The sequence below is a fragment of the Cyprinodon variegatus genome, unplaced genomic scaffold, assembly GCF_000732505.1.
Source record: "Cyprinodon variegatus isolate N-32 unplaced genomic scaffold, C_variegatus-1.0 Scaffold169, whole genome shotgun sequence".
Taxonomy (NCBI): Eukaryota; Metazoa; Chordata; class Actinopteri; order Cyprinodontiformes; family Cyprinodontidae; genus Cyprinodon; species Cyprinodon variegatus.
Genome location: NW_015150622.1, coordinates 1,148,738 through 1,160,641, shown reverse-complemented (window position 1 = coordinate 1,160,641; position 11,904 = coordinate 1,148,738). Strand labels below are relative to the sequence as shown.

Here is an 11,904-nt window from a genome sequence, read left to right as displayed (position 1 = left end):
AATAACAAGTTGTATTGATCCTCAAAAATACAACTTGCCCAATAATTCTGCACATAGTGTAAATGTAAAAGAGAATCCTTGCAAAATGAAAGAGTTTTAATCATTATTTAATGTTTTTCCTTGTATTTCATGGAATATAATGTGATTTAGATTCAAATCACAAGTTTCTGTCCAACAATAAATAACAAAGATCTAGACTGAGCCTAAAGATTGACAATCAAGAGTGAATGTTTTTTGTGTTTGTTTCCAAAGTCAGGTTTCATGAAGCCCTTAACTTTTAACAAGTTTACAGAGTCAATGGGTGACACAACCTGTGTGGCAATCATTCCTAATTTTACAGCCTGCCATGTTTTATGTCGTCTCTGCAGCCTGGGTGGACAATACGGCCCGTAGAGCCAAAGTACATCAATTATCAAGACCAGGAATCACTATTGGAGCACCAAAGCGTTGGACAAATGATAGCCACGGGCATGTCTTGCAATGAGAAAAGAAGTAGTGAAGGGAGTGATAAAGTGAATCAATGACAAAAAAGGCAACGGGCCGTGAAAACAAAATCAATGCCCTTCAACCATGTTTACACTCTGTGCAATCAGTCATTAGTTTAAACATATGGTGGGTTCATCTGAAGGGCTTTCTTCTTTGATGCACAGCAAATTTAGAGCTGGATCCAAAGATTGGTGGAGAGAAGGAAGATGAGATGGGATCCAACCTGTGGACAAGATAATCTACTGCAGGAAAAACAAAAGAAGGTTTCAAATATTTTAAATTTATTGGATTTTTAGAGATCTAAACAATGACTTCACAATCATAGTAAGTCTTTACATGAAATATATAAAAAAACAAAGCATCATTAGACTAAGTAGTTTGAAAAAAATTCTGCTAACTCATATGTGTCTCAAATGAGTTAGTGTAAAATATTTAGTTTGTCAAACACATTAAACTCAAACATTTGGATCAGTCTGAAGTATTTGTTATTAATTAAGCACAGCTTAAAAAAACTAAGAAAATTAAACTTAAAGTAGTAGCCATTCAAAATTCCCCCACTTTCCTTGATGGACCCTTGGCTGGTCCCATGAGATTCCTTTTTTAAACATCAATCTTGGCACTAAAATATTCTTCCTGTCATGATTTGAGGACATTAAGAGAGAAGCACCTTCTCCTGGTCAGTATAAAAATACATGCACACCCAGGAGGAGGAGGGGGGTGGCTTCAGTGGCTGGGAGTTGGCTGCCATTCGGCTGGAGTTTGACTGGGAAGGGCCATTTTGAATGGCTGCTCCTGTAACTGTAATAAGGAAGTACTTTTGCTGCTTTTAAACTAAGACCCCACTGTCTGGCTAACAGGTGTAGTTTGCTCTGAAACACCATGAGTGAGGTTACTGTTGGTTTTCATGGGAAGTGCTAAATGTTTCTGTCTTGAATATTAAATGTTGAAATATTACTGTTGTAAAAATTGTATGATTATTTAACAACTATTCTAATAGTTGTTTGGTGTTAAATCTCAGGAATATAAACAGTAGATCTGGTATACAAGTTTTAGTTGGATGTCTAAGGTTAAGGCTCACGTCTGATTGTAGCTGCGTAGACCCTAGAGACCATTACCAGAGCTGAGTGACTCTACATGGTTGGACTCAGGTCACAGATCTCAGATCATGATTCGATCATCACACTCTAGTAGTGTACTACTGTACTACAGTAGGCTTTAAATAGAACAATAAACCAGCAAGGTGTTTATTTTTCCACTACTACCAGCTCCTGCTGTTATCTCATCACCTTACCTTTTTGTTTTTATTTATCAAGGACAACAAAGGTCTATTATTCGGTTTAACAGCTTTTTTTTTATTATTTACAATTCTGCTGATCTCTATTAACAGTAGGAACAGAACTTCTTAATACATAAAGGTCCCGAAAATGTGATCCAAAGTCTGCCCACTTGTTAACTTGACCCAATCCCCATTGTTCTTCCTAAACTGACTTACTGCCTGAATAGGGTTGCCAACCGTCCCCTGAAAAACGGAATCGTTCTGTATTTAGAAATAAAAGTTCCTGTCCCGTATTCAGTGGAAAAGGAACACACTTTGTCCTGTATTACTCTTAGAGTAAAAAAAATTATCAGTCAAAAGCTAATGAAAAAAGAACACGGTCACGTTACTGTAAACTTGTTCCTGGGCCCTGTCCTGCATTGTGACCAATGAGCTGACAACATATATGTAACGATCCAGAATACCCTCATCCCATTGGTTGAGCCAAGTGTTGCTCACGGAGAGGATAGCGGGAGACAACAGAGCAGTGTGGGGGACGAACGGAGTAATTTAAATGCTGAGGCTGCTTTTGTGGGCGAACAACTCCTCACTGCTGCAAGAGCTCCGAGGAAATACAATTGGAAAAAGTGCCACATAATGTTGCTTTGAGCTAATGATTTATTTTTTCTGTTTTACAACTGTAGCTTACAGTCATTGCATTAAAGGCACAAATATGTTTACAAGTTTGCACAAGTTTGCTGTTGCACCAAAAATGTGGTCTATTTATTAATAGTTTTATATTAATTTTTATATTTTGAAGTTAGGCAGGACAGTCTTATGTTTAAGATACTTATTTTATTCAGCAAAGTTTGTTATTTTTTTTTAAAGTGAATTACTGGATAATAATTTGTTATCCATGTGTTCATGTCACTCACAAATATGCATCTAATTCAATGCAGATTCGAGTCAAGTATTAAAAAGAATAATCCCACATGGGCAACATCTTAAGCCCGGGTCACACTGGCTTCAATCTCCGATTAGATATTTCAGTCTCTAAAGCTAAATGCTAAAAACAGAAATTAGGAAAATAAAAAAAAATATAGAATCTGAAAAAAATACTTTAAAAAAAATAAAATATATATAGTGTGCTAAAAAAAATTTTTAAACATCATAAACGTCAAATTTACTCTCAAAATCTTTTTTTTTCATTTACAAAAGTTACAAAACGTATTTTTGTTTTTTTACCAATTTCAATTGACAAAACACAAAAATATTGATGAAATAATGCAACAAAAGTCACTCCATATTTATCCAAATAAAAAGTAGCTTCTAACAGATCACTCAGTTTCTAATGACTATGAGTTTTACTCTTTAATTGATTTACTGAAGTAATTGAACTTATGAGTGACAATCTATTTGTTCCACCTGCACATCTGTTCATAAATGTCTAGGATCCAGCTTGATAGTGCTTTTCAATGCCTTTAGGCCAGCAGCAGTAAGAGGCCTCACTAGACTGATGGGTTGCATTAACCTTGGAGTGAAGATGTGGGGGAGTGGCAACGCCGCAGACTGTGTGAGGCTGAGCTGTGAGAAATGTTGATGGAAATTGTGAGGGAGGCTGCTGCAGACAGGGAGAGTGGAATGAAAATCTTTATTACTTAAAATGTGATCAGGACCAGGAGTGGTACCGCAACGAGCCCAGGTGAAGAGTGCAAAGTCTTTACTTTAAAGACTTCAGTGGATGAAGATAAGTTGATAACATCTCCATTTAATAGAGGCTGGCTTTAATTGTGGGATTTTTTTACCCTTTTTTTTGCATGTTTTAAAGATATTTTCTCTGCTAAAGCTCTACCAGCCTCTGAGGGAAGCTGGGGAGCTCAACCAGAACAAAATGGAGGAAAAATACACCTCTGTCAACACTTGGACAATATGTTTGCCTGGAAATGAACCCGCTGTCAGTTGCTCTCGTATAAACAGATCTGCTCAGATAGAGAGGAGCTGATATCAAACTGTGACAGGATATTGTCAGAGGATAAAAAGCAAACAAAGGCAACAATTCAGCCACCAGTGTAGTTAAATAAAAAAAGCATTTTTACCCACTGTTTTCTTCTAATATTTCCCTGCAACATGCTCTAAAGATATTATATAATGTAGAAAATAATAAGAAGGAAACATGAAAACCAAGCACACATTTTATGGTTCCTTTTGTAATTCATTGTTTTTCTCTTTACTAACCAGTATAAAAGCCAAAATAGCTCCAGCATATTAGTTAATATCCATCATTATCTGGATTCCAGTCTGAAAAAATAATCCAAAAAAGCTTTTTCCCTACTTTGTGTTTAGTAATTAGTTCCCATTCTTTTCATTCTGGCTTTAATGATATTCAGACATGAAGAGTGTTAGTTGACCAATTCTCTATCACTTTGGGAACATGTCAGATCTACAGCCAGCCAGTCCAGGAGCCATTTTGAACTCTGTCTTTGGCGTTTCTCAATCTGTGTACTTGTGCATTCTCACGTGCCCGTGAAACGTCGTCAGCCTCAGCGCTAGTACTGTTCCAATTCACAAGAACAATAGGACCGAGAACAGAAAAAGTCCCCGGATGTTGTTCTTGCCCCTCCCTCTTTACCCAGCATGCATCAGAGCAGACTTGTCTGTTCTCAAGATTGACATCTGTCCCAGCATGCATCACAGAGCTCACAGTATTAAGTTCAAAGATCTCTTATCTGTTGCCTTTGTTCTATAAAAGTAAGTTTAGGCGAGATCTTTATACTTTTAATCTTCACTATATGGCCCATTTACTGATATAGTGAGTCATTTAAAAAAAAAGTGCAGATGTTGAGAGGACCGTGGAAACCAGCGGACCTCTGAGGCTAATGGCAGCCAGGGCTAATGTTAGCCCGTCTGCAGCAGCCCTCTCTCCGCATAGCCATGTGTGAAGTACCGCTGGCTCTGATGGAGGTTTTATTTTGTTATATTTCCTAAAACTATAATTTGATTTGTGTTTATCTGATGGTTAATTATCATTCCCCCACTAAATAAAAAAGTCATAATTTATTATTATCTAGACCGAAGGTCTTCAACAGGGGGGCCTCGACCCCTAGGGGTTCCACAGAGGTACTGCATGGGGGTCATGAAAGTTTTGGTTGATTAGACTTTTTTTTTTTTATATTCCCCCCTGCAATTTTCCCACTAATTGAAATGTCTTTAAATCCACATTAACATGAATTCAACACTGTATTAAACAGATAAATGGAGGCAGAAGATGTCTTTCAGTCATCAATGCACACATTCAGCGACACACAGGAGCTCTTTCAAGGTGGGCACCGTTTCATTCACAACACCTGTCCCACCAACCAGGAATCAGAAATACTTCAATAATCCCAGGGAGAAATTACTTTCATTACATGACTCCATCTGTAATAGAGTGACTATAGGACCAGTTTGATATAGCCTAACATAATTTCATACAATATATATAATTAGGGGGTCCACGCTCCATCTCGCCATCAGTCTGGGGGTCCTTGGCCTGGAAAATGTTAAAGACCCCTGATCTAGAGATTATCAATTACAGGGGGTGAAATGCAGCTTCACACTAGCTTTGAATATGGTGACGTCATCAGTATTTTTCTGTTCCAATGGACCCAGACTTATTCTGCATGCTCCCGTTCTCCCTGTGTCATAATTTCCTGTGTTCTTTTCAAGAGCTTGGTGAGACCACGAGTCCGGACTCATGGACTTGTGAATTGAGAAACTGATTTTTTTTTTTTGTGAAAAAAATCCTGAACGTCCCTGGAAAACATGAAACCAGCTAAACTTGTTTTGAAAACCTGTGCTTGATTTTCCTTCCTCAATGTTACAACCTGGAATGAACTTCACCGACGCCTCAGATTGGTCTGTTGATAGACTGATACATCATATGATATTTTTGGGCAATGTTTGCGTTTTCGTATTGTGTTTGCATTGTCTGATACGTGAATGTGTTCACTGATTCCTTACTGCATTAAGCACTGATGCTTTGAAATCACATGCAATACATGCATTTCTGTTTTCCCCATCTGCTCTTCATTGTTAATGTTTTATTTGTTATTAAAGGCTTATACTTTGTTTGATCTTGGATTTTGTAATATTTGTCATCATTGTGTCAATTTCATCATGTAAATAGAGGAAGAGACAGCAAGATCTGCTTTTGGGAGTCAATGCAAACAACTGGTTTTCCTAAGATAAAAACTTTGAATCAATTTGATTGTATGATCTGGTGAACTGTAAAGTGCCTTGAGATGACATGTGTTGTGAATTGGCCCTATAGAAATAAACTGAATGGAATTGAATTGAATTAAAAAACGGGCACCCCGAAAAAATCAGCATCACATATGTTAGATCAGTTAAACTGATGTCAAAATAATCTGCATTGGCTTTAAAAAACGTCTATCAGTCGATACTTCTAGTCATAGTAGAACTGATCCTGGATACATGCGCTGGTTGCTGACTAAGTGATAGATGCTCTTTTTTTCCTTTTGTCCCATTTCCGTTGCACAGAGATCTGAAATTCTGATCCATTAGTCCACAGTCTACATCTTCCTGTTTCATCCTAGGTGCCTCAAAGCACGGAGACTAGTTTCTGAAGTTTTGAGTGTAACCTTTTAAAATAACCCTTTTCCAAAACTTCTACACATCTACAGCCAACTTCTTTTAAATCAAGTCAGCAATAAATGCAGGTTCGTAAGAGATTTTAAAGAACAGGAAAAAAATATTTTGAAACCATTTTTTATCATTATTTCAGCTCTGCAGTACTTTCGTTATGTGTCATAATGTAAAAACCTAACTCTAGCTTACTGTCGCTTTTAAACTATGTATGCACCTTGTTAAATGCCAAAAATAACCCAGCAGAGTTAGAATAAAGTTTCCTGTATTAAACCCTGGATTCTCATTCACATTTCAGGCACCATAATGAGATACCTGTAAAGCAGCACAACAAACCACAGATGTTGGCGCTTTGAACTTAGTCAAGTGTAGGTGGGAAATGTAATGTGCAGAAGCAGGAAAGATAGATCTGACAAGATAGAATGTGACAGCAAACCTTGTGCAGGGAAGGGATTTCTTTTCAAATGTCTAATCCTGCAAGCACAGCTTTTTCATGGTCTACAAACTCTTATTATGGTTTGTAGATTAGTTCAAGATCAACTGCTTCTTGGTATTTTAAGGAGTCATTTTTGTGTGTATTTATTTAACTGCTAAGATTAATCAGTGTTTTTTACTCAAACATAATTTAAATCTGTTAATTGAAAGGTCCTTGAAAATTATTGTGCAATGATTTTAAATATTTCAATAAGAATAGTTACCAGAAAATACTTAAATATTATTTCCATTGTGTTTCTAGGGTACGGCTCAACTGTGACCGATTTTCGGCCTTAACCATTATATAGGGCACTATATAGTGGTTACAGCATTTTAGATGAGTGTCCGAATGTCTAGTGGATAAAAAAGTAGTGGACTCGACTCAGCATTCGTTGATATGTAGTCACAGCGGCTTGCTGTTGGGTAGCGAAAGTGGCAACAAATAACAAAGATACTGCAAGCACCATGAGGCAAAAAGTAGTGATTATCTGTCAGAACGGTCAGTTAACTGAGTTCACTGTAAAGTCAACTATATATTCACTGTTGTGTATAGTGACTGAGGGATTTAGGGTTTTTTAGGGCTAGGCTGAAAGGTTTTCTTTTTGATAAAGCTTATATTTATGGTGGCACACGTTCTCCTGAGCTACAGTATCTCTACAGTAATGCTACTATAGGCTTAGACTGCTGGAGGACATAGGGACTACTTTTCATCATTCAGCTTTATTTTATCTCTATTCTCCAATTCTTTAGTATTTGTTGTTTCAAACTATAAATGTATGCTTCCTCTGCTTTTTTTTGTCATAGACGAGAAGAGAGGTAAATGGAGCACCTTTAAAAAAACAAAAAATAAAAGAGCAGAATGACAGCTTGTAAACATTGACGGGGAGTCGTCCTGAATTAATAAAATCTGATTGGATAAGCTGATCCTTTCATTGATAAAGTAAAGGTCTGATTCGCAATAGGAAACGTTCTGAGCTTTGTCAACATGTACTTTGTCCAGGAAATCTTTTATATTTACTAAACATCAGATTTAAAGTGCAAGTAAAACAATTCTTATTAAGAAACAGAACAAAATGCAGCACAGGGATGGTTTAGGTGAGAAGGTGAGAAACAGAGAGATAGAGAAATCATAAGACAATGATAAGATAAAAAAAAAGTCTTTGTAAAGCTCTGACAACTGCATCAAAAAAGGCTCATTCCAACAAATGTTTCAGATTTACCTGTCAACCTTTACTGTGAAGCTTAGGGCTTGTTATGACTATTTTTGCTAATTGTCAGTTGGGAACATAGACTTTTAGGCTTTAGGTGTGTTTTTATCTATTTAGTTTGGACGTATGAAAATGTTAATGATGAAACTAAATGAAGGGGTCAGTGACAGAGAAACTGTGGAAGAGACAAGAACCCCTAAACAGAGATGGAGAGATGACGGAGCGATAATTACCTGCTCAAATGTGCTTTTCTTCTTTTCAGCTTGTAGCTCTGAATGAATATAGTTCATCTTTAGTTTGTCTGTCTTGTCTTTGGCTAAATATAGCATTTCCTTAGAATAGCCGAGTTTGATAATGAAAAAAAAACATTAAGATGATACTATGTTGATCCCAAATTCTAAAAACAAGTTCTAAAGGGAGTCTGAATCAAAGAAAATTATTTTACTTGTTAAGTATCTTGTGAATTGTCAAGATGTCGTACTCCTAAGCTTTTAACATTTTAATGAGGGGATTGTGATTATATGATGCCGGTTTTAGAATAGCAGCAGATGATGGAAAAGAGATGTGNGAGACTGATGGAAGAATAAATCAAAGAGGTTAAAAAAAGAAGATATTTCAGGAGGAAGGGGAGGAGGAAGATAATCAAGAAGACTGTAATGAATGATTGATTGATTTTATTGATCTCACATTGGAGAAATTTACTCATTACGCTCAAATAGTCAAAAAGAAGAAGAAGGTATAAAAGGAAGAAAATGTGCATGGGGGTATATACAGTATATAGTGTGACCACATATATATGACAGCTGGATGATTTTTACTTCTCTTTGCTTTTTTCCTTATAACCTACTCTTAAGAAATGCTGTCTACAACGAGGAGGAGAGAATTCCTCCTTCATGTTTTTAAAATATGAATAAACATGTATAAAAATAAACCTTAACCCACCCAGTTCTTTCATTTCATCTTGTTCACATGAACATTCTTTAAATCCAAAGAAACATTGACACTGAAAGCCTGAGTTGGGGTTTGAACCGACAACCTTCCATTTGCAGGGCAAACTCCTGCATCTGACACTAACATTTTCGAAACATTCAGCTAAAATAGAGCTACTGTTAAGAATTTTCATTGTATGTCCAGTATAAAATTGTCAGTTAATGACAGACATGTGTTGCATACGAATCTAGAGGCCGTTTCTCAATTCACAAGAACGCGAGTATGGAATCATGTCCTCACCAAGTATGTTCTTGAGAAGAACACAGAAAAGTGTGGACTTGGTGAGAACGGGAGCAAGCAGCATAAATCTGGGTCAATTGGAACAAGTGTACTGATGACATCACCACACGCTCGGCTCGTCTGGAGCTGCATTTCTCCTCCTGTTATTAATAGTCTCTAGATAATAATAAATTCTGACTTTTTTCATTTAGTGTGGGAATAATAATGAACACAGTCAGCTAAACACAAATAAAACATTTTGCCAAATAAAACAAAAAAATGGCCATCAGAGGCAGCGGTCCTTCACACATGGCTATGCAGAGAGAGGGCTGCTGCAGACGGGCTGCGGTCAGACCTGGTCCGCTGGCTGCGGTCCTCTCAACATCGAAGCTTTTACGCAATAAATCAGTAAATATGCCATATAGTGATGCTTAAAAGTATAATTATCTAATTCTATAGTTTTCACCTAAAGTGAACTCAAAACATACTTTTATAACAACAGCAACAGAAAAGAGAACTTTTAACTTAATACTCTGAGCTCTGGTAGCGTTAACCTGGAGGCTGCTGCTGCCGCAGTGCATGCTGGGACAGCTGTCAATCTCAAGAACGGAGAAGTCTGCTCTGATGCATGCTGGGTAAAGAGGGAGGGGAGAGAACAAGATCCGTGGACTTTGTCTGTTCTCGGTCTGCTGTTCTTGTGAATTGGAACAGTACTAGGGCTGAGGCTGATGTTTCAGAAGTACATGGAGAATGCTGAAGTTTAATGAGTACATGAGAACGCACAAGTAAACATATTGAGAAACGGCCTGAATTTAACTCTTCAAGAGAAAAGCTGTTAGCCTGAAGATGCTTTGCTAACATTACTAGCCGCAACCAGGAAGAAAACAGTACTTCCTTGAGAGGCAGGATTTACTGGAACCTACTGCTATGCGTTTAACTTTTTAATGAGGTGCTAATCACATGTATTTGGTTCCACACTCAAATTGACAATAGTTGTCTGTATTTAGCATGCATGTGCCATATTGGAAGAATTTTGTCTTTGGAGATGAAAGGAAAGTAAAAAACAAAAGCTTAAACTTGACCTAACTTAACCTTTAGAGAATCCAAAAAAGCATGCAAACCTGATCAACAGAAAACAGGAAAAGTTGCGTCTCCCACCAGCATCTTAGAATCGTGATTTGCATCTCGGATACATAGAAAATACCTACTGCGTTGGTTTAAAAGCATGAATGTGATTTAGGGAGTTATCATGGTAGCTCATCAGATCGCTAGTAATCATAAATATCCCTCCTCCGGCCCCCACCTGCTACTGTAATGCTCAATCTGCTCCTAAGACGGCTTCAAGCATCGCCATCAAATGCATTCAGCTATTCATGAACGGTGAATGGGGAGATGAGAAGCACTTAACAATGATAGGCCTCCTACTCACAGACACACTCATAGGCCTCCTACGTCAGCCACACACACACATGGTGTGACAGGGACAGGAAGCGTTGGGTCTCCACCAAAACCCACGTGTTCCCAGTTCTGGGATCATTTTATCAGAGACTTTAGAAATTAAGGAACCGGAGTCGTTATGAAGCCATCAAGGGAGAAGGAAGGCAGAGGCGTCCTCACACCTGTCTGATGATGAATCACAGGGTGGCCCAGGGGTGTTTGCTCATTGCATCGCTGAGTATTGGGCAGGAGAGGGGTTTGGGAGATAATTGTAAAGGAGCAAGCTGAGACTGAGAGAAGGACTTATCGCAGAGACAGACGAAAGGAAGATGGAAGTCAAAATGAAAATCACTCACTTGTAGCAGAGCCTTCTTAATTACTCTCCCCACATCCTGCCTCCACTCGGGTATGTCGGGGTTGAACTCGTCCAAGTTCGGAGAGAAAGATAAAAGCAGAGACTTGAAGAATTCTGCGGGGGAGAGTCGGGGAAGAATCAGCCATTAATTCTCAGTGATCGGGGGCCATTATTCTCGAGGAGATCTGCCAAATGTCATTCTGCTCCAGTCCAGCTCCCAGGTAGTTAACGTTTGATAAAAAGACCAAGCTTCCTTATATCCCTTCCACTTATTGGCTCAGATGAGCAGGTGAATCAGAACATCTCTTACTGTAATTTCAATATGAAATAAAGACATAATTTTTCTGTTTCAGAAAAAGTTCTCGTTTTAATCAAACACGTAGATTAGACTACTAAAATAAACACACATCACCGCCTCTTCTCTTTGGCCATGCTTGGGACACAAACTGACCTTTGACTGCTATGGTCTTGGTGTCCTGTAGGATGGTGTCACCTGCTGCTACTTGGACTGTGATGGTCTGCATTCCTTCACTCCTAAAGGTGTATGAGATACTTCCATCCAGAGTGATCACCGGCTGGAAGCACAGAGTCAAAGTGAAGAAAAAATCTGACATTTCTTTGGACAAATCAAATAAAAAAGTTCCTTAAACAGTTTTGATATTCAAAATTTTTTGGTTTTGTCACATTTTGTCACAAAATGTCTGTTGATGCGTTTTATGGGAGTGAAAAAATGTTACGTGGTAAGAAAGATTTTTAATAATTATTTAAAATGTTAATTATATATATATATTCACTATAGCAGCTGCAAGTCATTTAGGGTATGTATATCTAGAGTT

General features: G+C 37.8%; 1 protein-coding gene across 1 annotated transcript in view; it reads right to left on the bottom strand.

Annotated features, from left to right (window-relative positions):
- The window catches only part of LOC107086972 (VPS10 domain-containing receptor SorCS3-like), a 384,596-nt gene that overhangs the window by 16,282 nt on the left and 356,410 nt on the right, over window positions 1-11,904 (bottom strand). Inside the window, exons 22-23 of the mRNA XM_015378290.1 lie at window positions 11,520-11,643; window positions 11,070-11,182 (exon numbers count right to left, since the gene is read on the bottom strand). Of these exons, the coding sequence (XP_015233776.1) occupies window positions 11,070-11,182; window positions 11,520-11,643 (237 nt within the window). The remainder of the gene's footprint in view (window positions 1-11,069; window positions 11,183-11,519; window positions 11,644-11,904) is intronic.